At 43.0% G+C, this 27,030-nt stretch overlaps 3 protein-coding genes across 7 annotated transcripts in view; all 3 read left to right on the top strand.

The window, feature by feature from the left end:
• The window catches only part of rph3aa (rabphilin 3A homolog (mouse), a), a 32,463-nt gene extending 17,273 nt beyond the window's left edge, over positions 1–15,190 (top strand). The window contains exons 2-16 of one of the 3 annotated variants that reach the window (XM_067483706.1): positions 602–736; positions 881–1,010; positions 1,277–1,360; positions 3,348–3,510; positions 5,694–5,858; positions 7,400–7,522; positions 7,765–7,844; positions 8,730–8,804; positions 10,972–11,081; positions 11,161–11,287; positions 11,551–11,604; positions 12,694–12,845; positions 13,689–13,770; positions 13,873–13,969; positions 14,213–15,190. In XM_067483706.1, the coding sequence (XP_067339807.1) occupies positions 621–736; positions 881–1,010; positions 1,277–1,360; positions 3,348–3,510; positions 5,694–5,858; positions 7,400–7,522; positions 7,765–7,844; positions 8,730–8,804; positions 10,972–11,081; positions 11,161–11,287; positions 11,551–11,604; positions 12,694–12,845; positions 13,689–13,770; positions 13,873–13,969; positions 14,213–14,346 (1,692 nt within the window). In that variant the 5' untranslated portion in view covers positions 602–620 and the 3' untranslated portion in view covers positions 14,347–15,190. Of the gene's footprint in view, positions 1–601; positions 737–880; positions 1,011–1,276; positions 1,361–3,347; positions 3,511–5,693; positions 5,859–7,315; positions 7,523–7,764; positions 7,845–8,729; positions 8,805–10,971; positions 11,082–11,160; positions 11,288–11,550; positions 11,605–12,693; positions 12,846–13,688; positions 13,771–13,872; positions 13,970–14,212 lie in introns of all 3 variants that reach the window. The other 2 variants (XM_067483705.1, XM_067483704.1) reach the window with 2 other exon arrangements.
• A 1,274-nt stretch (positions 15,191–16,464) lies between these two features.
• On the top strand, positions 16,465–23,278 carry pla2g3 (phospholipase A2 group III). 2 transcript variants are annotated; one of them, XR_010911490.1, is made up of 7 exons: positions 16,465–17,126; positions 18,636–18,768; positions 18,866–19,000; positions 19,413–19,843; positions 20,368–20,497; positions 20,952–21,075; positions 22,065–22,205. XR_010911490.1 is itself a non-coding variant. In XM_067483707.1 (7 exons), the coding sequence occupies exons 1-7, from the start codon at positions 16,580–16,582 to the stop codon at positions 22,330–22,332; spliced, it is 1,755 nt and encodes a 584-aa protein (XP_067339808.1). In that variant the 5' UTR covers positions 16,467–16,579; the 3' UTR covers positions 22,333–23,278. The 2 variants fall into 2 exon arrangements, 1 of the variants encoding a protein (XP_067339808.1); XM_067483707.1 differs by having other exon boundaries at positions 16,467–17,126; positions 20,965–21,075; positions 22,065–23,278.
• Positions 23,279–24,100: 822 nt separating this feature from the next.
• Positions 24,101–27,030, top strand: part of ttc28 (tetratricopeptide repeat domain 28) — a 94,144-nt gene continuing 91,214 nt past the window's right edge. For both annotated transcript variants that reach the window (XM_067483701.1, XM_067483700.1), the window contains exon 1: positions 24,101–24,406. In XM_067483701.1, coding sequence (XP_067339802.1) covers positions 24,377–24,406 — 30 coding nt within the window. In that variant the 5' untranslated portion in view covers positions 24,101–24,376. The remainder of the gene's footprint in view (positions 24,407–27,030) is intronic.

The following is a 27,030-nucleotide window of genomic DNA, read 5'->3' as shown; positions in this document are numbered from 1 at the left end:
AACTCCAGCCAATTGATTTACATACAGTAAACCAATTCAGTTCTAGCTTAAAGTTGAAATGGTGGCAACAAAAAAATCTGATGTTGCAACTTAATCTGTGATTTTTACATAGCAAAGCACAGTTCTGTTGTTTTCTGGAGTCAAGTGCTGTTCACTACACATTATTTCTCATCTTTTGAAGAAATCAGAGGACGGCTTTGCAATGTAAAATAATACTTGACTGCCCCCTGAGCTGATCTTTTTAAGCTCTGTTCACCCCACCGAGTTATTTTTGCGAGCAACAACTGACAATATTTACATCAACTAATACTTTTTAAACAATAATTTTTCTCTGTATTCTCTCCAAAACTTTGCATGCATTTGTTTGCATATGATCACATGGTTCCAGCTCACACATAGACATTAAGTCATCATGTAACCCAGTTATGTGTTATTGTATGTGACAACTTCTGTAGCTTTGTCCAGAATATTTTCCTGCTGTGTGCCTGTCGTCTGGTCTTAGGGTCCACGCACTTTTCAGAGGCTCTGGCCTTTTGTGAGAGCAGCATTTTCACTTTGCATCCCACTTAACACTCTACGCACCTTATTGTGTGTGTTTAAGGCTCAGGACTAGGTGGACGATGAACATGTCTGGCGGCCCCCCAGGGGAGGAGCTCACGGATGAGGAGAAGGAGATCATCAACAGCGTGCTGGCTCGTGCAGCCATGATCGAGGCCATGGAGCAGGAGAGGATTGAGTGAGAACAGAAACTATTGCCTCCGTTGCATGAAACCAGATCAGTCCGACACGGATGCAGATGCCCGTTGAGTTGTGTGATGGATGGTGTAAAACCTGTGCCGAGTTTGTGTCTGTGCTCACATTTATTTGCCTGTGTTCTCAGGCGTCTTTCTAGTCGGCTGGATAATATCAGAAAGACAGCGTGCGGGGACGGACAGTCGCACTGTCTGCTGTGTGGGGCGTCCTTTGGACTACAGGGGGTCACAGCTGTCCTCTGTGTGCAGTGTAGAAACGTAGGTGGACATCTGAATTACTTCTGCATGAGCGAGGAAAGAAAACATGAAAACATGTTACCAGAGGATATAAAGATTTCTCTGCTTGGACACGACTCTGTTATCTGTGTCTGTATACTGCTGTGTTTCTGTTTACATTCTCTTTCTTTCCGTAACTGGCTTTTTACCATCTAAACTGTAGAAATATATTGCTGTACTGTACCTTGTGCACCTGCCATCGAAAAGCACATCTGTGTAACATGATGCCTATATGTGCCTTTCTGCAGCACATGTGCAGCAAATGTGCCATTTGGAGCAACAGCAGGACTTGTCCAACGTGGCTGTGCAGAATCTGCAATGAGCACCTGGAGGTGAGGAGACGGAAGGCTGAGGAACCGAGTGGGTTGGATAAATTCATGAGGCCAAATGATGGTATTATGTCATTGCCCTGACTCCAGAATCAAAGCCTGTCTTCTGATTTGAACCATTTCCTACCTTAGAAACTCTCCCTTTAGCACAAAATTGCATTTCACTGTCCAGTGGCCTGGAAAATGACCTTGTATTGATACCCCCCCAATATCCAAAATGAGTAACGCGTAACAATTATTACATTTTTAAAAATACAGATCATATTTTGAGCAGTACAGAACATGAATTAAAAGGTCTGCTCTGTCTTTTCGTACTGATGCAGTTACACAATGCTGTTTTGAGGATGTGTTGGCTGAGGCCTCTGCCTCCGGGAGTCCAGTCTCTTTAAATAAATGGTCTCTCCTGTCAGTCACACACAAGATAACTGCAAACTCTAAGTGGTTACGATTCTGTTCCATAACATTAAAGGATAAAGAAATGCATCCATTCATTAGATGTGCTGCTTGTCCTGTACTGTGTCGCAGGGTGAACTCAAACAATGACTCGACCTGTCAGTCAACTTAACACACAAACAATTACACAAATCTGCATAAAACAACGCAAGCTGCTCTTTTTCCCTCCCTAATGAAACTGCAGTTCTAGGACAAGCTCATTCTAATTTTGGGGCCAATTTAAATGACAAATGTACCAGAAACAAGCTTTGAACAAAGTGATATTGTGATTAACTTCTGCAATATGCTGATGTGGTGAAGCTGTTAGGAAACTGTTGCTTATTCACTAGGACTGTCAAAATAAGTAGTTCATTTCTATCAATTGAATTTAAAAAATGAAGGGGCAGCAGCGGCTCAGTAGAATGGCCGTACTCCTTCTGGCCATATGTCGAAGTGTCCCCTGAAAGATGCAGTCTCATGTATGATTGAATGGGCAAAACAAGAGCAGAAAGTGTTGGAAGAAAATTCAGTATATCGAGACTAAAAAGTTTGAGAGTGCTGACTTTTCAAATACTGTATTTTTACAAGCAGAGTTAAAGTATGATGCTGCTGGTCGAAAGCATTTATTTCTCTGCCTTTAGTCCAGTATTTCCTCACTTTTACCTCAGGCTTTGGTCTCCACCACCACCTGAGGGAAATATCTGCCCCTTTCTTGCTAAATGCACCACTACATTTAATCTGCGTCAGCAGGTAGTGGCATCGCTCTCCCACTCATTTAACAGCCAAATATATCATTTATATTTCCCTCAGGAGTCGGTAAAGAGTACGAACAGCTAAAGTGGGGGAATATTGGATTTCTGTTCATCGGGTGGACAAATAGCCCAATGCAAATCAATAAAAATGTTTACTTGTCAGCTTTATAAAGTGGCACTATGGCAGTGTTGTGGTTTAAGCTTGCACCACCTGCCCTACTTGGTCAAAAAGGTCAATTATTCCAGCTGCAAGTGCACTAGCTCTTTTAATAACTGAAGGCAGTGAACAAACAAGAAAACCTGCTAAGAAGCTGGAGCACGTTTATACAGCGGAGACTTTAAGCTGACGTTTCAGCATAATCTCACACGTCCAAATCCTTGCTAGAGGAGGAGACACAGTCAGATTGAAGCAGAGAGAAGCCTGTGTGAGATACTGTATTCACCAAACACCATGGAGCTGTGACAACAGCTGGACTGCTGAGCAGACTGTGGCATTCAAATGAACCCACTTCCAGCCATCAGAGGGGTCACAGCAGTCTGGGCATAGCAGGATCCATTATGAAGCTGGGTCACGCCTGGTTGAACGTGGGAGTTACAATAGATTGTTCATTGTGGACTGATCTGTTCTCCACAACCTTTGTATGTAATACACAATTTCTTTGAATGCTGAATCTTGAAACTTGAACATGATTTATTTTAGTGTCTAAGATCTGAAGAAGGCTTTTGCTAAAGCATGTCGGCCTTCAGTGCAAAACAATCACAGTTTTTATTCGTTTTTTCTTTGACGTCACTGTGTGTTGCTGCAGGTACAGAAGCGTTCAGGAGCTTGGTTCTTCAAGGGAAGAGGCCAACAGGGTCTGCCTGCCCAACTCCCCCTGTCCAGACCTCAACAGTCGCACACAGAGAACAGTTCAGCTCCAGCAGGCTACAATCCATCACAGGAACCTGCACCACATCCCCAGGAACATGGTATCTACTATACACATAATTATCTATTTATGTATTAACACGCCATGATTTCACAATCAAAGTAATGAACTCACACTAATACTACACAAGTTCACTGATACATGTTGAATGCATGATATCTGAATTACACTCTGTAATCCTATTTTATGTAGTTAACCTTAGGAAAGTTATTTTTGATGCTGAACTTTAGTGTCACATACTGAACTATTATATATATATACAAATACAGTATTAGTAATTAAGCACAATTAGACAGGTGTACGTACTCAGTAAGTTTGTGCAACTTCAATATTAAGTCTATTTACGTTTAAGGTAAGTACACTAACTCATTTTGAATAGTACACATTAGTACATACTTTAAAGTACTTTGTGTAAAAACAAATAATAAACAGTTTGGACTAAAGTGAACCACATAGGGGAAGATGGTGCTCAATGAAACTCAAGCTCATAATCAAATAAGAGTGTTTGAAAGGGTCGACTTGCTCTTTTCTAATTGGTCAAACTGACTGTTGTAATTAAAGTTTGAATTTATGATTCTGTGTTGAATGTACGCAAACCCTAGAACATTGTGACTGTTTATACTTGGATGCTTGCAATTACACAGCTAAACTACTAGTTGGAGGTAGGTTTTTTTTTTTTTTTTTTGCCACTGTGGTGAGTTTTACTACAAACAATTTATTTTAAAATGTTTTATTATTTTGTCCTCTCAGTTTATCCCGTGAGTTCAGTGTTGCCACAGCAGATCATTGTCCACATGTTGATTTGACACAGTTTTTTTTTTTTTTTACACCGGATGCCCTTCCTGCACCGGCACTGCACAGCTGGGGAGGGGAAGGGGCTGTTAGACTTAAATCTTAGTGGCTCATGTTGGAGCTACTTTCACTAAAGCTACTGCAGCATCATGGGCTAAGCTGCACAAAATGAGAAGTGCCACCAATACAAACATGTGCTGCGAACTGCTTCACATTTTGACCCAGAGTCTGCCGGTCTGAGTCTTAATGGTCGGGGAAAATCTTGAGGAAATTGAATGTGCTTGCTATAAATTGTAACGAGAAAAGAGGTTTTATCACATTGTAAGACTCTAAATAAACAGGGCACAAAGAGCTCCATATTTCCAGTGACACAGCAGCTGACCTATTCGGGAGGCTGTTGTCAGTTGTAATTAAACGCCAGTGCTGCTCTTTGGAAACACATTCAGCCTGGAGACGATGTTTCTTCACAAATCTACATGTCTGTTCAGCCCCTGATGCATGGATCATGCAGTTAGAGAAACAAAACTGGGTGTCGGCCATATTCAATCTCATGTAAGTGTAAAGTTGATAACACAGTCTGGTAGTGTGCTGCAGCAGGTTAGAGAAATAAATGGGGGACTGGGGGAGGACAGTGTTGTAAAGTGGAGCATCTAGTTTGGTGAGTCATATAGAAAAAATATTAACATCTTAGTACAGTGTAGGTGCTGTTTAGTATTTTATTATCTCTCTAGGAAATTGTGCTGCAGAATCGTTCCAATTGTAATGACTCAAACAGTTCAAACAGTGATCCAAAATGGTGTCGTGCTTTTGCTGCAGTCCGAGGTTTACCTTCAAGAGACGCCAACCGGGAAAATGATTGGAGCCACCTTAAACAAAGTGAAAAGACCCTGTACGGTGGATGCAGTATGTGTGGCCCCTTCTATGACAGATGTCAGGACAGTCAGCTTCCTGTAGCTGTGTAACCTTCCAACGCCTTTCTGCTCGGAAATGAAAGAGGAGGAAAACATGACAATGTGGTTTGTTTGGGGGACCTCCCGAGGCCAAAGGTGCTGTTCAGTGCCAGCTGGACTTGTTGGACAGCTAACTTTACTAACTAGCCCACCAGCTCACGCAGGGCAGTCATTTACAATAACAATTATTTATTTATTCATTTGCTGTATTTGTTTGTGTGTCATAAGTGTGTCTTCATGCCTACGTAACTGCTGTGAACCAAATGAAACACTTATGGTGACTGACTCTTTACGCTCCTCACAGAGCTCCTGAGAATGTTCTCCGAGTCTTAGGATCTAATGTAAAAAGGAGGAATCAGTGTCAAAGCCTTCAAAACCTCATCTGTCTTACCTGTGGTGTAACAGCAGCGGTTTAGGTGGAAGCTCTGGTACTAACAGTGGCTGTAGCAGCGTCAGTGATTTTCTGATTTTGTCTCCTCAGAGCCGCAGACCTGTGGATCAGAACAACAGGAACAGACAGCAAGAGCAGCAGCTGACAGCTATAATGAGACTCTGTCTCGTCCAGCAGCTGTAATAAAGATGGAGCGACATGTGTTAGCCTCCAAACCACCTCGAGCAAATGCTCAGCAGGCTGCGCCCACCTCAGGTAAAGTGGCACAGCTCCTTCTAAGAATAAACGCGGCGCTGAAGGGAGGCTTTCAAAAGATGCCACGCCAAAATCAATACGTCCTCTTGAGATCTGAATGTATTTTGGTCCTCTGTGAGGGGACACATGTCTCCCGTCTGCATTTCAGCAACACGTAACCTACTCTACCCAACCTGCATTAGAAGAACGAAGGAGCCATAGATCAAACACGTCAACGGGGGGCACAGTGTCTCTGTATGAGTGGAAGCTTAAGTGTTTGTCTTTGAAAGTTATAGATCCCAGTTATAGGATGCAAAATGTCCACAAAGAGACAAAAAAAGACCAAAACGAGAGTAAAAACAGCTGTAAAATGGCCAAAAAGAGACACACGATGTCCAAAAGTGGACTCAAAACAAATATTAAAAAACGAGCCAGAAAACCAACAACAGTTACACAATAGGACAAGAAAGACGAGTTTGTGAAAGGAGACACATGACAACCCAAAAATACAAAGCTTAAGGAGGCTGACTGACCCATCTGCTCTGAATCTTATCACATTACTCCTAAAACCAGGCAGAGCAAGGGTTTGGGTAGGTGGTACTCATAGTGTGGGTCTGTCCTCCTCGACTCGTTTGACAGACAAATTAAAAGAATCTTTTAAAGGTGAGATGCTCAGATCTCAGTATCACTTGGCCTTGATATGAAGGAGCTGTGATGTAAAATGATGACGTCGTGCAGCACTTTTACTCTCCACTGGGAGCAACTGGCTCTTTGGTTTCTTGCCCGAGGACACGTCAAAATGTGGACGAGATGAGCACTAGAGGGGTGGACACTGCACTCCGCCACCTGGGGAACAGCTGCTAGTCTTTAATCCCTAAATGACCAGACAGCAGAGACAGGAAAACAACTTGAGAACCAAAACAAAAACCAAAAACTAAAAGCTGAATATTTGATGCATTTTGACATGTCCGTCCCCATAAGACCCCACGGTTGCTCCAGCCTGACAGCAGATTGACTTCCAATCATGTAGATCACGACCACCTGAGCTACGAGTGCTGCTCAGGTGCAGATCTGTGTTGGAGACAAAGGTTTGCTGGATACTGTGCAGTGAGAGGATCTTGGATTTTGCTTTTGGCCTGAAATTTGTTTTAAAAAAAAACACACACACACACATTTCTGAGAGAACTCTGTTGTAGTTATGTGCAAAAAAAGAAAATAGCGTGAAACAACTCAAACTACACTGATGTCTGTGACGTAACAAAGAGATGCATTGATATGCAAATGAGTTAATCAGTTAGTTTACACACTGTCCGAACTCCTGTAGAAACGGTTTGTAAGTATCATTTATCACAGAGCAAGAAATAATCCAAAATATTTGTCTATTTTTAAATATATTTATTCCTGCATCCATGGGTCTGAGGAGGAAATATAAGATGTGTCCTGCAGCTGTTTTTGTGTCATGACGTCTCCTGCTGCAGGTTTGGACAACAAACCCTCAGAGAGCGAGGAGACATTATCTGTGGAGGAGAAAAGAAAACCCGTTGTCTCCGACTCCATTTCAGCTCATGTTCCTGCAGCCAGAACCGGTCCACCTGTTAATGCACCTGCCAACAATCCCACTCCCCAGAGACCCCCACCAGACCGAACAGAGGAGGAGGACAATGACTACGACTCAGATGACACCAGTAAGAATTTTGAATTCTCTTCAACCAAACTACTGATTTATTTCATGTCAAAATGTTCCACATGTTTACTCCTCGGTCGCCCACAGCTGTAAAATAATTTCCCAGTGGAGGAAACAAAGTAACCAATCATTGTCGATCTGGCTCAGAGGAACCTGGTTCCTGTAACAAGAGTCATAAGAATGGTCAGAGTGAATTTGATCTTTCTAAATTTCTCATTTCATCCTGTGCTTTTATTTTGGCAGCGACTCTAGGATCTCTGGAGTTTAGTCTTCTGTACGATCAAGAGACCCACGCTCTGCACTGCTCTATCATTAAAGCGAAGGTAAAAACACACACACACACACACACACACTAAAGACTAAATGAGGATGAGACCAAACAAAACATATCAAGACAGGACAAAGACAAATAATAAGAGATAAAACTAGATAAAAGAAGACGGGACCACAATTGCTCAGTGGTGGACAACAAGAAACCAGGTGAAACAAGAAAGAACAAACAGGGCAATTTAGGAGCAGAAAAAACTGCGAGTGGCACCACAATATGAAATATAACAAGTCAAACAACGATAAAATAGGATGTGATTATAAAGGACCAGAAAAGACAAGAGATGGTGAGACAAACTGAGGCAGGACAAGAGACGTGAACAGATCAGGCAAGATGAGACACTGCAACACTAACTAGACAAGACAAGATGATTTAAGACAGGGTGGACAAAGACAAAACAAGACAATACAAGGGACACATCCAGGTGGGACCCAACAAGATATACAAGGGACAACAAAGGACGAGATACGATGGGGCCAGATTGAAGCAAGAAGACAAAAAGAAACGAGATAAAGCAGGACTAGTGAAAAGAACAGTTTAGATGACGAGTGAAGACAAATCAAGAAGATGGACGAAAAGACAAGAAAATACAGAGGCAGGTGTAACAAAACAAGAGGAGACAAGAGGAGAGATGAAATGAGAGCAGACCAGATGCGAAACAAACAAGACGAAACAAGAGAAAACACAAAGAGGTCAAATGGGACAGGAGAACACAAGACAGAAAAACAAAAGACAAGGTGGGAAAGACAAGACAGGACAAGATTAATCAACGAGATGAGGAGAGAAAAGCTTTATCCAGTAAAGTAGTTTTCCAGAAACATTTGCCTTCAATGACTTTAACAATCAAATCTTTCAAATGTTTGTGTCCCATGTGTCTCAGGGTTTAAAGCCAATGGACTCGAACGGACTGGCTGATCCGTATGTGAAGCTGCACCTGTTACCTGGAGCCAGTAAGGTACAGTCATGTCCTCTGTGAATGTGAGGCCTGCACACGTTTGACACATTTACACTTGGTCCAGTCAAGACGCAGCTGAAATCTGAAAAGTCTGGGCCAGAAAACACACACAACCGGAGGCTGCAGAGCTGGATGCTGATTCTGCTGTGGACAAATGTTGTGTTCGGTGATTTTTCCACCAACTCACAGCCTGTGAACACAGTTTGAGGGAACAACAATGATATAATGGAGCACTGACCTACAAACTGAGCAGTTTATTAGGAACAGCTGCTTATAGATATTATAAAAACCATGATAACATAAGCTTAAAGCGTCCCTCTGCAAACTGACAAGCTGCCAAGAGGAGAATGTCCAGACTGCTTTGAGCTAAACAGCGTCCAACAAAAGCATCTCAGAACGCACAAGAATGCAACGACTGGAGACCAAGGCGGGTTCTGCTCCTGTTAGCTGTGACCTGAAATCTGAGTTTATCAAAACTGGTATTCGGTCAGTATTCGTCAGTATTCTTTCAGTTTTCATCAGTATTCGGTCAGTATTGATCAGTATTCGGTCAGTATTTTCAGTATTCGTCAGTATTCTTTCAGTATTCATCAGTATTCGGTCAGTATTGATCAGTATTCGGTCAGTATTTTCAGTATTCGTCAGTATTCATCAGTATTCGGTCAGTATTGATCAGTATTCGGTCAGTATTTGTCAGTATTCATCAGTATTCGGTCAGTATTGATCAGTATTCGCTCAGTATTTTCAGTGTTTGACAGTATTCATCAGTATTCGGTCAGTATTCGGTCAGTATTTGTCAGTATTCGGCCAGTATTCGGTCAGTATTCGGTCAGTATTCTTTCAGTATTCGTCAGTATTCTTTCAGTATTCATCAGTATTCGGTCAGTATTGATCAGTATTCGGTCAGTATTCATCAGTATTCGGTCAGTATTGATCAGTATTCGGTCAGTATTCATCAGTATTCGGTCAGTATTGATCAGTATTCGGTCAGTATTTGTCAGTATTCGGTCAGTATTTTCAGTGTTCGACAGTATTTGTCAGTATTCATCAGTATTTGTCAGTATTCGGCACATAACATGAATCCACAGACCCAACCTGTGATGTATCAATGTTCCAGGATGTTAGTGTGGGGAAAGATTTTATACCTGTTTTAATAAACTTTAAATTTCCAGCAGGGGTTTATTAACGCACCTGGACAGACAATAGCAATAACAATCCCAAAGAAAAGTTGGGATAAGTTGACAGCTGATTAATTCAGAAATGCAGAGGAAAGCAGCACTGTTAGATGATTCTGTTTGCATCATCGGGCGACAGAAAGACATTTTCTTTTAACATTGTGAAGCAGACAAATATTCTCAGAGACTGAGAGCTGGAAAACTCCAAACCAAGTAAAAAGGATGTAAACAGATCACTAAAAGCAGTAATAACTGTTAGCATCACATTATTTCTATTTACTATATAATTATAGTAATTACATTGTCATTTACAGATACACGTTTAGAGTTAATTATATGTTGCCATATAATAGCAGGTACATTTGTCATTTTAGTGTAATTTCATGACTGATTAAATATTTATTTATTCCAGGTGCATTCACCAAACAACAAACAAGGAAAAAGAGGAAACCTAATTGCAGTTACACGTTTGTTCCCCCTAAATAGAACTGGAACAGTTTAAACGCTGCACTCGGCTCCTATGACATCACACCGCGTCACAGCAAAATGCATCTCAGGCGGATCCACAGACTTGACAGTGAATAACATTTCAGGTGATAGGCAGCATGGATGTGCTGCCCACAACGCTGCAGAAATGTGACGCTTTAATATAAACTGGATTTTTTAAGGAAGTGTTGTTGAGATCACATCTGGGACCAATGAATCTGATCTGATTCAAAATCTGAAAACGCAACCAGCAGAGAAACAGACTTTTCGCACACAACACAAACTCTATAAATACAATTAGATCCATAAAGGATCAGATTTTAATACTTTGAAATTGTTATGATAAAGGAACTTGAGAGAAAATTGCAGTTCATGTCAATGAAAAGGTGCATGGTTGGTTTTTTTTATTGTCTTATTTAATGCAGCAGTTTGGTTGATTAAAGCCAAAGTGATGTTTTGATGAGGTTCTTTCACACACTGTACTGTTTCCTGTCATCGTCCCTCAGTCTAATAAACTTCGTACCAAGACACTTAAAACCACTCTGAATCCGGTGTGGAATGAGACGCTGGTCTACCACGGCATCACCGATGAAGAAATGTCACGCAAAACTCTGCGGTGAGAAAGAGCTTTTATATCCTACAGTCCAATGCGCAAATGTCTTAACATTTTAACGCTTCAAGCGTTGTGTTTCCAGCCTTTCGGTGAGTGACGAGGACAAGTTTGGACACAATGAATTCATCGGAGAGACACGAGTGGCCCTGAAAAAACTGAAGTTTAACCAGAAGAAGAACTTTAATGTTTGTTTGGAGAGAGTGATACCAGTAAGTCTGTGATTTCCACCTACACATACACCATTGTACTGGGAGGTACGTAGGAATTATAATCATGATGATGATGATGGTGGTGGTCCTGGTGGTGATGATGATGAGGATAGTGAGGATAGCGGATGATGCTGCCGATAATGATGAAGGTGGTGATAGTGATGATGGTAAGGATTAGAGTGACGATGATGATGTTGATAGTGAGGATGATTATTGTGGTGGTGGTGATGATGAAGATGATGAGTGGTTTGCTCTCCCTACAGGTGAAGAAGGCTGTTGGAGGCCAGTCGCGTGGCATGGCTGTCTATGAGGAAGATGTAAGAACCTCACACAGATCCTATTCACGTTGGTGTAAAGTAACTAAGTACATTTACTCAAGTGCTACACTGAAATACAATTTGCAGCTTTTTCCATTTTTTTTTTTCATTTACATATAATTAATAGTATTTACAGGTCAGCTCTACTTTTACCAGCTGCAAAATTAAAGTTAAGCACATATTATTAATCAATAACTGGAACTTAATAATGTAATATGTGTCACACTGACAATTAGTCCTTTTGCATTAGGTTTGGATCCTTATTACATTTAGTTTTCCAAAAATACTTTTGCAGTTAAATTAGAATTTGAATGCAGTACTTCTACTTGGTTTCCTACGGCGCAGTATTGCTACTTTAACTCCTTCCACCACTATTACACTTTACTGGGCATCACATGACTTGCTGTTGTATTTATGGCAGCAACAGAAGATGATACCGTACCTGTGTACACGTTATTTGTTTGCACATATGGATCAGTTCAAATAAATTCCTCTCTCAGTTAAAAACAGAAAAAGAACAGGAAGAGCAAGAGAAATCAAAAGATTGCACGTAACAACACATACAAATATAAATCACAAAATATTAAACTAGTTACTGTAGGTATTAGACAGTAAACAAAGATAATTGCAACAAAGGGGGAAACAAACCAATGTGTTTCTTAAATTGAACCTTTAAAATTAAGTTTGGGTATATATGAGTATATAAAAGTCATAAATCTGATATGCAAAAAAAAAATACTATAAAAAGCCAACAGAGAATTGATGTTTCTGTATAAACTCAGACTCTTCATCAGCCTTATTGTAATATTCAGTTTGTACATTGATGTTTCCTTAAAAAGATCAGCACTATCAGGTTTACAGATTTTACTGTCACCAAACCTGTTTTAATATTCCCAACAACAACACGCTTATGAGACCTTAGTGCAGACAGAAGAGTGGATTTAATTCTATTGCGTAACAATATAAATGTGGATACTTTTGTACTCAACAATGTACATTATGCTCCATTAAGGGATATAATCCATAAAATCTTTTGCATGCGGCAAAAGCAGCATTTGGATGAGTGAAATAATGTGAGTGTGTGTGCAGCAGAATGAAGGTGAGGATACAGAGGAGAGGGGCCGCATCCTGATCTCGCTGACGTACGACAGCCAGCAGAGTCGTCTGATCGTGGGCGTGGTCCGCTGCGCTCACCTGGCTGCCATGGACTCCAACGGATACTCGGACCCCTTCGTCAAAGTGTACGAGCTGAACCCAGATACACATTTGTTTATTGTCATCGTAAGAGTTAGACGAGACGATCTCCATGACTCCAAAACCGTTTTCGATATGTTACCTTTAAAGCAGGTGTGTGCAGAAATGTGATGCTCTGAAGGCTCAACCCTGCCTGATGCCCCCCTCACATCACATGTGTGGAAATGTTTAAGGCCTTCATGTGGCCCTTATAATTATTTCTATGGGGATAGAAATAAAATGCCAGTAGATCGTATCAGTGGACTTAATTACATATGTGACTGTGAAATTAACCAAAACTTTTAAACAATTCATCAACAGGTAAACCTGCAGCATAAAACAGTTTCCTCCACCACCCAGAGTATCCACTATTATTAATAAGAAGCTTTCAGCTTTCTGTTTCCGTCACCTGACACTACCGGGTTTATGAGCCTGAATTACACACTGACAATTAGATAAGGTGATGCCAAAGCAGCTGAGAGTAATCTGAAAATCCAGCAGCATGCTGACATGAGAAGGTTAGATAATTAATGGTTTAATATTAATATGCGTGAAGCAGCTTTTGGATCTCACCACAGAGCGGAGACGAATAAACAAACCTTTACATTAATCTCGATAAAGACCGGAACAAGTAGCGTTTCCTCGGTTTCAACATTCCTATGGAGTATTGATTATTAACACTGAACACCAACGCAGATACTGTAAGTCCCTATTTAAATTTTGAGCCCCTGCTCTTGGGAAACTCCGGTTCCAGTTTTCAGGCTTCGTGCTAAGCTAACGTAGCTGACTGCTGTCTCCAGCTATTCAGTAGTGGAAAGTAAAATGTCCTGACTGTTCCTTTTGGGTCTTAGATATCTGAAGCCAGACATGGGAAAGAAAGCTAAAAACAAGACCCAGATAAAGAAGAAGACCCTCAACCCTGAATTTAACGAGGTCAGTTATATGTGAACTGATTTTATTTGCACATCCTGAACTTTCTGCTCCTCACCCACATTTCAAACAGGGGTCTTTGATAAGCTCCTCCCTGTGTTCCAGGAGTTCGGTTATGAGATAAAGCACGCTGAGCTCGCCAAGAAAACCCTTGACATCTCGGTCTGGGACTACGACATGGGCAAATCCAACGATTTCATTGGTAAGTGTGGGTTTCCACATGCATCCAGTTTGCACGTTTTCAGCCATGCTAGAAGTGAGTCGCTATATGGGGATGGGTACCAGTGGACTGGTACACAGGGACGATCCTAGTGACGTCGTGGATCCTCTCTACGACTCTCCCATCCAACGCCACCGTTCTCTGCCGCCTGGCAGAGCTGCTAGCATGGCTGGAGACTCTGAGGCCTGTTTGCACATTAACCCTGACACTTTTCTCTGCCTTCAGGGGGATGTCAGTTAGGAATCCAGGCCAAAGGAGAGTGTTTGAAGCACTGGTACGAATGCCTCAAAAACAAGGACAAGAAGATCGAGCGCTGGCATGTTCTGCTAAACGACAGCACTCTCCAGCTAGATGAATAAAGCATCCACCCCTCTGATGTTAATTACCCTCCTCGCTAAAGTCCTCAAGCGAGCTCCAGCGGACTGATATCACCCTGATACATTTATGCAGTTTGTCTCATTGTGTCCTACAGTTTTCACATTACGAACATGGATGTGGACCTTGGGGCTTTATCAGACCAGGCTTCTATTATTTTGCCATCGCACTGATATCATATCGTTAGACTGCACAACATAATGAATACACATTAGCTGCCATGCGGTAACGATTGGAAATAGGCGATAGATGTATTTTATGGGGAAGATAAAACTCTGTTATCACTGTCACTGAGGCGGTGTGTTGTAAGGAAGTGTGCCTCCACACCCGTCAGAGGGGATTCCCAGTTTTCCGCCTCTGACCTTATTTCCCCGCGTTGACCTGTGTTCCTATCATACGAGATCATGTGCGTCGTCATCAGCTGATCCAAGTGACCACATAAGTCAGGCCCTTGCATCACCATAACATTTACTTGTGTTGTCGTGCTTCTTTACTCTGCATATATATTAAATGGGGAGCTCGCAGACGTTTGCTTGCTAGACTCTGACACAGTCAACGCGCTGACGCTCAGTAAAGTGCGTCGTCGTCGTCTTCTCCTGCGCATGTGTACGCTCTCTGATTTCCTGCTGGAGAAAGACAAATGCCCCCAAATGCTTCTGCATGACAATTCATTGAGAGGAACGAATTTGTTAACTAAGCGCTGCCCCACAGAACTCCTCAAAAAGTCCTGCGCAGGGAAATGAGATGATTCTCTGTGTTCAAACTGATGCATGTCTGAAGTGATATTGTGGCACACGTGGCTCATAAATAAAGACATCATGGCACTTCCTTTGTACCTCTGCTTGATCTGTGTTGTGACATGGCAGAAAACTTTGTCAGAATCAGGCGAGGTTGGGACCAATCAGATCAGACAGACACGCAGCTGAGAAGCTTGTGAACTTTGACTCTTCCTGATAATATTTGTAGTGTCTCCAACTGGGTAAAAGTTTACACACCCGTTAACATAAATGTGAAGATACTGTAGGTCTGACAGGAATCCAAACAATCACATTTGATCCTTACAGTGTGATCTGAGGTAACCTGAGGACCACAAATTATGCAATGTGCAATAATTCAGGAATGTGGCTGCAAAACTTTCATCTTTACGTGATCTATTCACAGAGAAGTTGAGAAAAGTTTTGAAAACCAATACTGACGTGGGTGTGAGGAAGAGGTTAGACTGTGAACACACTGCGCTTCACTTTGGCTTAAAGTGACTAAAAACTGGTTTCAAAGCTGGAAGGGAGCAGGTGGGCTGCAACCCAAAGGGTTAAGATTTAGTGGCATCTAGTGTTGAGGTGGCAGAACGCACCCAGCTGAGAACCCTGCTTGCCTCCCTTTCTAGAAGCTGGTAGAACCCACTGTGTTGACTGCATTGAAAAGCAATATGACATGATGATTGTTATATTTCCATGTAGGCCGGTGCGCGACATGGTGGCTCTTTGTGAAACTAAGCTAAAGAAAACAAAGTAATTCTTAGTTTACTCTTATTAATAAATACTTTATTCCATTTCTGCTAATAGATCCATTAAATCCTAATATCCTGTAAAGCATCATTTATACCAACTTGTCATTTTGATCTTAATAACTAACTTTATAGCACAATGTAAATTCCTAGAAAGACCCCACATGGCGACACGGCGCGTGTTGTATTCTGCTATTCAAACAGAATACGGTGCATGAACACAACCTTACAAACCTACTCGACTGAAATCCTCATCCACTCGAAATGAGAGTACAGCACAGTTTTAATTCGATGGATGGAGTGTGATTTAGTCGGAGCGGATTTGTGCCTGACAAACTCAAACAGATGGCAGCCAAACCGAAATAATGCTGAGGACATTTTGTCTTTTTAAAATCACCCACAGCTCCAACAGTTACTGCACAATAAAAGCATCGGGATGAGCAGCAGCTCTCTGTGCATCCATTCAACCGGAAACAAGACGCATCTGTCATGTTATGTCAGAGTAATCAGGACTGATAAACGGAGGGTGTTGCGTTTATTTTGGAACAATCCGCCCCCCCCCCCCCCGCTCTCATTTACCCCCCGCTCTCATTTAAAACCGACCTGGAGTCTGCCGCTGTGTCCTGAGCTGCTCAGTGCTGCAGAGACAATATTTGGTTTAGATTTAAAGCGTAACTGTCTCTCAGCCGTTTTCATTCCCTGGACGCGCCACCATGACGCACATCGCTCCCGTCCTTACCGTGGTTTTAGCGTCATCACTCCTGACGTGGACGGGCGCAGAAGCCACGATCTTCTGCAGCTGGACTAAAGTTCTACCCAGTGAAGAAGTGCACGTCAGTTTTGTCCGGCAGGGCTCTTCATCTCTGCAGCTGTACCACGGCGTCTGGTCCGGCGGGGAGCGCGCCCTGCTCAGCTGCTCCCGGAGCGGCGACGTAGCGGTGATCCAGAGCTATTTGTCTCGGTGCCGGGAGCGCGCGCAGGGCTTTTCCGATCATCCCGATGGAACCGTGGATTTGAGCTCCATATTAGAGGATGAAGGCCAGTGCCTCTCTGTGGACTCCCCAGAGGTGGCGCGGCATGAGGGGCGCACAGGGAAGAGACTGATAAGGAGCGTCGCTGATCCACCTGCTCCTCACATGAGTGAAGGTCAGGATGAAAGCTCAGAGGTCAGGAGTCATCAGCGTGTGAAGCGCGGGTTCATTGTCCCCGGGACCCTGTGGTGCGGGTCTGGCAACAAGGCGCTATCATATGAGGATCTGGGTGAGTAGGATTCAAATCATAGATACAATCACAATGAACTACACACAACTTATTGACACACTAAGGCCTCAGCCTCTAACTCAGATTTGGGGATTGTTATGACTCAGGTGGTGGAGCATCCACATTTCCCAGTTGTTCCTGGGTCCCTGACTTGTAAATCACCTCAGATAACAATAAATTACCAGGCTAATATTTGGAGGCAGTGAGTTCGGTCACATGATGTGTCACGCTGCAGTGACCATGACAACAAGTTGTGAGATAAAGCAGTGGTAGAATAATAATCATAAACCGGATATTACATTTCCCATAATGCAACGCAATAGCTTCTGTCAACTGACCCTGGAAGCCACTGACCTGCAACTGGGTGACAACCTGCACCCCCTGAGCCACACGGAGCCCCTTTCCAACGCTAATCTAAATCCCCCACATAGTCAAGAAAGGCAAGTAGATTCATCTTTACTGAAACTTGTTCTAATTATCTGCACACAAGCAGAAAGTGACGGTGTGAAAGTGGGTCCCAGCGCAGCATCCAGGTCAGCTGCCGACATTTTTATCCATCCACCGTAGCTGTGTCTCAAAGGGCTTTACAATATCCTGGATATGGTGCAACCACTTAATCTTTGAAGAATAATCAGAGTAAAAGCACCAGATAAGGGATTTGTCTTTGCAGACATAAAAGAGATGCGGTGGCCACAGAGGAGAAATAAGTTATGAAACGCTGCCTCTGCTCTGTGACAATTTAAACAGCAGTGTTGTTACAGACGGTAAAGAGCAAAACATCAAACACATGAGTTTATTCCCCCCCAAAAAAACCACTGGCTCCTACCGTCTGTTTCCTTTAAGGCAAAGTCAAACCAGTCTCCTAAAACATTTGAAGAGCTGATTGTGATATTGTTTCCACCCACGTGTGTATTTCTTATGTAACGCTGCTGTATTTGTCGGCGTTTGCCACCATCAGTGGAATAATGACAGGTTCATAAATATTACAACAATGAATCAGAATCACACAGAATCAGATACCGTCACTTCCTAGGGAGTCAGATTGGGCGACTTCTTACGTCATTTAACGCCTCAGGTGACCTTTGGCATCAGTATTGGACGCTGCAGGAGCACAGGAACCACATCGGTGCATTAGGTTCAGGGAAAAGAACTTCAGGGTGAAATTAAGTTAAGAGAGAAATCACATAAAAACAAACAAACAGTGACTACGGCAAACACGCACATACTTGGTTACCATAGTAACCATGTCCAACATGTTGTGTTATGATCATCATTAGTAGCTGTCCAACAACATAAAACTCATAATTGATCCAAAATGTATGAGCCAGCTGCACAAACCCACCTGTAAAGCCGTTTGTCGGTGTCTGTTCTGTGCTGCACCTGATCTGCACACTGTTGTTACAAACCCCTTCAACTGTGTTTCTTCCCCCATAAGACTCATGCAAAGCCGACTCTCCTATTAGACTGGGATAAAAGAACCTTGGGCTCATCTCTCCTCATCTCTTGCAGGGGTTTTTGGGGACACGGACAGCTGCTGCCGGGAACACGACCAGTGCAAACACACCATCCTGTCCTTTCACTCCGACTTCGGTGTCTTCAACACCAACATCTTCACCATGTCTCACTGTGACTGTGACAACAGGTAGGGCTTCAGAACTGGACCCTCAGCGCATGGTTTGTCCCGCCAGCGCTCGCTTCTGTGCTGTTGGTTCTGATTAAAAATGTGCTTCGTGCTGCAGGTTTCGCAGTTGCCTGATGGAAGCCAATGACAGCATATCGAGTGTGGTGGGATACACCTTCTTCAACCTGCTGAAGATGCACTGCTTCGAGTTCTCCCACCGACTGCAGTGCACACAGAGGAACTGGTTTGGGATGTGAGTGAGCGTCTTACTCGTTTTAGTTGTGGTTCAAATCGGGGATTTAGAGGAAAACAATTCAACAACACAGGTGCATCATTAAGAAACGTTTCTTAATGATGCATCTCTGTATCTGAGCTTTTTGTGACTTCAAAAAATGGAAAGTTTTATTTGTCCAAACTTTCAAATTTCTGCCTCTGAAATTTAGCAATGGAACTGTCACATCAATGCCCTTACAAGCAAACTTCCAACAGTTTGGTTTGATGCAAACATCTTTGTATTGTGTGTTAATGATACTGGATACTTGGTTACGTTAGAAATGTGCTTTTGTTTTACACCAAAAAACTTTAGATAGTAACAGTAATGTTTATCTGATATTTCGCATTAGCTCGCACCTACGCATCATTTCACCCTCTGTTGTGACTGACAGGTGTAAGGAGACTAAAATGGCTCTGTATGCTGAGGTCCACCCGCCCACGCAGTATGAGACCACCGGTGCCACAGAGGTCAGCATGAACAGCACCGGCTCCGTCCTCGTCAACGCCACCACCCCTGCAGAACTCTGGGGCAGCACCATGTCAGACCCACGGCTCTTCTCCATCCCCGCTACTGCACCCACAGCCTCCACCCCTGCAGCGAGTTCACCCTCTGCCACCAACGTCACTGCTGCCGCCAACGTCACTGCTGCCGCCAACGTCACTGCTGCCGCCGGCGCCACTCCTGTCGCCAACGTCACCACCTCAGCAGTCACCGACACACCAGGGAGACCCACGGGTTCAGCAGTGGAGGTCACAGACCACCAGAAGAACACGTTACCCACCAAAACCCAAACTCGGACAAAGCTGGATGCTGACATCACAGGTACACTGCAGCAAGACGTCACTAGAATCTATATTTTATACTTTACTTCATGTGTGTGACAGCTGACTTTGCATATGCACATTTTAGATTTTTTTTTTTGTCCTTTTATTAATAAAAACTGTCACCATGTAGTACTGCTACTACAAAAAGATGCAACCACCTAATATGCTAATATGTGTTGTACTTTTACTTGATGCAATTTCCCATTTTCTTAAAGCTAAAAAAAAATAAACTGCTTCTAGTTTAGGGCTAATTGTAGCATAAAAACAGGACAAAGGTCAGTTTTAGCCAGTTTGGTTGGTTGTGCAGATAATTATTAACGAGCAGGTGAATTCCTGTTGAAAAAATACCTGAACTTAAATCTAAAAGGGGCATTTTAATGTTGCTCACATGTTTGTAGACACTTTGCATGTTCAGCTCACCTGCTCACCTGTGTGTCTCTGTGTCTGTGCATCTTAACAACCTTTAACAACTAATTTTTGTACTTCTGCCACCTCCGACGATCACTTCACGATCCTCCACAGAGAGGCGACAGTCATGCGGCGTCTATAAGGATCTCGACGAGTGCAGGTACAAGATCCTTCCCCTGCAGAACAGTCACGGCCTCCACAACCCAGAGCCCAGGACGCTGTACCAGTGCAACTGCACCACCAGGTAAATTAGCAATCATGAGGATTTCGCTCATTCTTTGCACAAATCAACACACATCTTTATCAGAACTAGGCAACGAGGATTTGTGATGTGATGTGGGGGGTTGTGTCAAACCACGTCCAGATTCCCTGTGGTCCAAGTTTTGCCTGTGCTATTTGCAGAGCATGATAACGGTGCCCTCACCTTCACTTCTGTGTGTACCAAGTAAGAAAAGGCAGACGCAGAGCGATGTTTCGTAACAGAGAACTAGGCCACACTCAGTGTCCACTCAGTGTCCACTCAGTGTCCACAGTATTATATAAGAAGTAGCTGTTCTCAGAATCAGCGCACAACTTATTTTACATCCTTGGACATTGTCATGGTCTCATGTTTGTGCTCACACTTTGTGATTTCAGGTAACCGCAGTGTTTGTTTTCTTTTTTTCCCCCCTCTCATGTCTGTTGGTCTCTAACGTCAGTTTGTCCTTTCAGATTAATCCAGACTTTGGCTGAACAGAGACGACCGACCAACGTTCACGCTCTTCTGCTGGGACGTGTGTCCCAATCCTGCTTCCTGCTACAGGACTGCACAGCAGACAGAACGTCAGTTCACAAACACAGACACATTCTATTTAAGTACAATTCTGAGGTATTTCTACTTTACTTTAGTATTTCCATATCCTGCTACTTCATACTTTGACTTCACCACATTTCAAAGGCAAATATTGTACTTTTACATAACTGTAGTAATTTTTCAAAATAAGATGAGAAACTTGATAAAGTACATTGTCAGACTTTTATTGTGGAATTCAGTAGCTACCCAGCATAATATAATAATTAGATTGAAATCAATGCATAATGTCATTAATACCAGCTCCATCATGATAAGCTGCAGCCTTAAAGTGATGAACACATTAATGCATCATTAACTGGCTATATGTCGAAGTGTCTCTGGACAAGACACTGAACCCCCAACAACCCATCCCCCCCCCCAGCTGTGCAAATTGGGGAGGGTTGCGTCAGGAAGGTCATCTGCCGTAAAAACTGTGCCAAATCAACATGTGGACAATGATCCGCTGTAGCGACCCTGAACTCACAGGATAAGCTGAAAGGACACAAAAATAAAATTATCATAATCCATTAATATCGATAGTACTTTTACTTTTGGCACTTCAGGCTGTTTTTGAGTTCAAACTGTTTAAAATGCAGGACAACACTTTTACATTAATAAATGATCTGATGACTTCTTCCACCACTTGTAAAGATAAGTGTAGCATAGTACAAGTATAAAGTATCTGAGGGCTCATTAAATGTATTAACAATATATCTGATGTTTCTAAAGGAGAAACATTTTGTAGGGCTTGATAAATTTTAGTTTTTAATTTGTAAGGTTCTATTGTAGTATTTAAGGTTTTCAATGTATTTTCAAGTTGACTAGTAACTACAGCTGTTAAATCCATAAAAAGTACATAACTGGCCTCTTAGATGTGAACAAATTGAAATACTCAAATGAGGTACGAGCACCTCTGACGCAAATGCACTTTATTGATCGTAGCAGCAAAACCAACCGTAGTTTCTTGTGTGTTGAGCAGCTGTACAGCAGTTCTGGTGAAAGCAGAGCTTCCTGAGCCGGAGCGCAGCAGCGGCGCAGAGGTGGAGGAGCAGCTCCATCTACAGGCAGTGAAGCTGAAGGTCAGGAGGCCGAACAGCAGCAACGGCGGCAGCAGAGCCAGACGAACAGATGGAGCCGTGAAGCTGCACAAACTGTGTCTCAGGCTGAGCCGGCCTCAAACCAACAAGGGCAGGAAACACCGACAGAATAGCCGACAGGAAGCTGTAAGACGACCAGAGCTGGTGTGAGGGTTACGGACACAGAGGGTTTGACATTAAACAAACGGAAGCGAGAGGCTTCACTGAGCACATGAATAAATGCAGACAAACTGAAAAATTTTTCCTTTTTCATGACTCTTTTAGGTCAAAACCCATTTCTTTCCAAACGGGATTTAAATTTCACAAGTTGACTTGTGGAGACAGTTACAGGGGCCGTGATGTTGATTTACGCACAGATTGACAGAGACTGAACAGCAGGACAGAAAGATGAACAGGAAAACAACACAATGAGCTGAGCTTTACATTTTTTACATTTCTCGGTTAAACGTCATGTTTTTATCTGCATTTGTTCATGTTAGAATGAGACGTGTTTAATGACAAACACTTTGGCTCGATAGTAAATGTCCTATTATGTATTTATATTGTCTCCATCAGGGGAAACTCAAACGTAATCATTTATTTTAGGATGCAAACGCACGTTCCACGGGTTTATGCACCACTACACCCAAGTCTCCATAAATCCCCCCCCCACCCCTTCCTTCCATTCCTCTGGGGTCATGTCCTTAGGATTGTTCCTGTGTTTTTTTCCTCCCATGTCCGTTTCTGATCTGGCTCTTCAAATGTTACAGTTTCTACATGGGAAACACTGAAACAGCACTTAGAAGAAGTAAAATGAGTAAAAAATGTGTGTATTTTAATGTACAGTGTAGTTAAACTGTTCTCCTGGGGGCTGTGGGTTATGCTGTGTGGTTTTTTTTTTTTTTTTTGGGGGGGGGGGGGCATTCCTGACCTCATATGTCCTGTTTCCTACAGCCACTGTTGTTGAGGTTTCAGCACTTATTGTCCTTGTAAATACTTGTACTGTATTGTATTTTTAGACATGATGTAAATAAGTAGTTGGGTGCCAGTGCAATCATCATCTATACAAACATGTTTGTATAGTTTTCTGCAAATGTATTAAAAATGAAGTATCAGACGCTTTGCTGTGGCTCCAGATTGTTGTCAGCTGCTTCCGGTTTGCTCTGATAATCCCTCAGGACAAGACTGGATCCACCTGTGGCAAATTCAACGTTGTTCAACTGATCACCTGGATCAGCTGTGTTCAGCCAATCAGAAGTGGGAAGATACCATTCGGCGACACACCTGATCCAGGTGACTGGTTGGCCAGTAATGTGGGGAAACTTCTGGTTTAGAACGATTCATACCACATGTCATAAACCAAGACACGAGGTCCAAAGACCTTCACAGTAACAGCGCAGGGAATTGGTATTAAAGTGTTTGTGAAGCTTTGATAAGAGAAGCCGCCGCAGGGAGGACAGTCCATCAACCTCAACACCTTTACAACCAGGTAACCAGGTGCTGAGCTGAGCTGAGCTGCGCATGTCTGAGCTCAGATCACATGGACCCAAATATTCCACTGATAATCAGATTCACAACAACCCGAATGAAAACGCGTCATGTGAGCAACAGTCTGATCAGCGGCAACATCCTCCAACAGCCATGGAAACTTTCCCTCTTGTTGTAATAAATGAACATTTTAAATATTCCAACAACTTAAATACATTCAACAACTTTTTGAACAAAACCCCCCAAAATTCCACGTGACCATCTGAATGATTTCAGTCCGAATATGAAACAGCTCTTAGAAAAGTGGAAATGTTTGATTCTCTTCTTACTGCAGCTTCATCAAACTTCTCCTCATACTGCAGTTGTACTGCAGTTGTACTGCTGTAATGAGTATCTGCCAGGTAACTCTACTCCTCTCTGATGTCACCAAGAGTAATTGAAACCCTGCAGAAGGCTGCGGCCACGGAGCGGACCGGATCCCCGCCTCTCACCGGACCAGAATTCCGCTCCGGGGAGAAGCTCGACTGTGGGAACATGGCGCACGCATTCTGGATTAACTTTCCCCGAGAAAAAGTCCGGAGGACGGCATCGTAGCGCACCAGTGTGTCCCGCTGAGCTTTGTCGACCGTGTGGAGAAGGCAGCGGGGTTTGTTTGGCTGTGGACGGTGACTGGTTTCCGGCTCCGCGTCCGTCGCTGTGGGATGAAAGTTGAGCGGATTTAGCGGAGATGGAAAAGCAAAGAACGAGGAAAGAAAAGGTAAAAAAAACCGGTGCGAAGAAGTGTTTGACTCGGTGCCACCGTTCAGTCTGCAGGAGGCTCGTACACGTTACTTTGTGTGTGTGTGTGTTTGTTTGTGTGTGTTTGTGTGTGAGTGTGTTTGTGCGCGCGCGCGCGCTCACGTGACGAGTTGCCATAACCGAGGATTTCTTCTGAAACCAGGAGTTTACACAGTGAGGCAGCATGAGGTCACAGCTCTGCAGCTTTTACCCGTTTTACTTTTCTCCTCTCTTTTTTTTTTTATTGAAGCACGAACCCTCACGCAGTTAGACAAGTTAGTTTGCTTAGCATCTTTTAAGAAAAGTCTTAAATTTTCACTGATGTGAAAAATGAAATGTCAGCAATACAGAAGCACACAAAGTAAAACAGAAGCTGTAATTAAGGAAATAAGGGAATAAACAGTGCAAGATGTGATTCAACGAGCCCTTATTTATTTGAACAGGGACAGTTTCCTACACAAACGCTGACTTAAAGGAACTGAGACGTGTTTTCACGGAGCGGGTTCAAGAGAAAAAGTCAGTCCAATTAAAGTCAACACGGGACCAAAGGTCAAAGTCACCTGAACCTGTAAAAGTGAGTTTTCTTGCAGGACTTTAGAGCTAAACTTGACAAAGCAGCGAGGCCCATGTTTGTGCAGCTTATTGTGGACGTATATCTGTGCACGTGTTGAACCATAAGAAACTACAGCACAGCTACTGTAGGTCTGACTGACACGTTAAGCTCCATCAGCACCACATTGATCCACACTGAAGTGGAGACAAAACAAAAAAAGATGCAGCAAGTGAGCAGTCGCTTCCTGAAGTTGACGTTTTCGGAAACAGGAAAAGACCCAACTGGGTCAGATTGTATCCAAACCAGCAGGTCTTATGTTGCCTTCGTCTCCAAAGAAGAACATCAAGTGAACCGATGCACACGGGAGCAGAGGGAAGCACATGTAGAACAATCCTACAGACCAGCTCGAAGGTTCAATGCTGGCTATGACTATGGAGCAGTGGGAAAAGGTGGTCTGCCCTGATGAACCCGGTTTCCTTTTACATCGTGTGTGTGTGCGTGTGCTTGGTTTAGCTGGCTAAGAGATGCTTTCAGGATGCATCCCTGGAGGCCCCACCTCACAACTTACAGGACTTAAAGGATCTTCCGCTGATTACTTGATGCCAGAGGACACGTGTTTAAAGGTGGTAGTAATGTTGTGGCTGAAAGGGGGGAAGCAGTTTGTCCAGCCGATGTCAGAATTGTTACTTTTAGTCTGTGTCATGTGGGTTTGACTTAAAAATGACACAAAATACACAAACATTAGTGTGAAGCCTTTGTCACTCAGACTCTTTCAGCTGTGACCACGTAATGTGGCCTGATGACAAACACCACGTTAGCTTTAGTCTGGATCCCGTTCATTTCAGCGTAAATCAGTCACCTGCAACATGACGTGTACTCAAAGAACAAAGGCACTTGATCAGAGCAGGGACGTCACTTCCTCCCCAGGTTCTGTCTCCAGGAATGTACTTCATTTGACCTGGACCGAAAGGGAGGCTGGAAACCTGTGTGTGTGTGTGTGTGTGTGTGTGTGTAACCTTGAAAGGACCACAACCGGATATTCATGTTGTGTGTGTGTGTGTGTGTGTGTGTCTGTATGTATTTTTTGTCCATATTGCATATGTGTGTGAGAGAACAGTGTTTTTTTTTTCTCCAGCTTGAACTTCCAGCCCTGTCCTGTTCACACAGCCTCACACTTTGGCAAATCCTTAGTTCTCAGGTTGTGTCACAGTAACTTGTAGTGAATTTACTCTCAGCTTTGCACTCGAGTCACCGAACTCCTGGGTTTCTATTGACAGTTGAATGGCAGCTGTTGCCAGAAGTGTGAACTCACCACCGCTGCCTCCTATAGCAGTTAATTCCCTGTCAGTATGCAGCGTAGAATATCGTCGTCACGCCACGTTTCCAGTATATTCCACCTTCGTAAATATGTGTAACAGCTGGATAATTAATGCACCACTGGAGGCTGACACAAACACAGCTTTGTTGTTCTTGCATAATGACAGCAAAGTTCTTGAATTTTGAATCTTATTGAGGTATCGAGAGAGTTCGCATTGGGAAAAAGTGTGTGTGTGTGTGTGTGTGGTTTTCTGACAAATCAACCTCAGACATTCACACCAACAGTGGTGCAGAACTGTTCCTACAAGTTAATCTAATTCCTTGCAAAGAAAAACTGTATGTATTTGTAATAAATTCAATGTGCTTTATGTTTGCGAAAGGCAAAGTCAAAGCCATGTTCCCCAGATTCAGCATCTCGAAACATCCCCATGAAAATGGTTTCCCCCCTTTTGAAAAGCATTAAGACCTGCAGTTATCTGAGGACAGTACAAAAGTACCACTTGGGTACATGTGCTTGATGCCGCTGAACAAGAAAAATCCCGATCGGGCCCTGGGGGGTTGGTCTATAATGGAGGAATGTTATTTAACTGGCAGAAGAAGAAGAAGAAGAAGCTGGAATAAAGCTTCAGGCAGAGCCCTCGGCCAAAACCACAAACCAAACAGCCCTAAAATAGACAGAGAATCACTCTACAAACTAAACTGCTAAACAAAAGTACAAACCTAAACCAGGCTCC

This window comes from Channa argus, chromosome 18, assembly GCF_033026475.1.
Source record: "Channa argus isolate prfri chromosome 18, Channa argus male v1.0, whole genome shotgun sequence".
Classification (NCBI taxonomy): Eukaryota; Metazoa; Chordata; class Actinopteri; order Anabantiformes; family Channidae; genus Channa; species Channa argus.
Note: the sequence above shows the minus strand (reverse complement) of the source record. Positions and strands in the feature narration are given on the sequence as shown.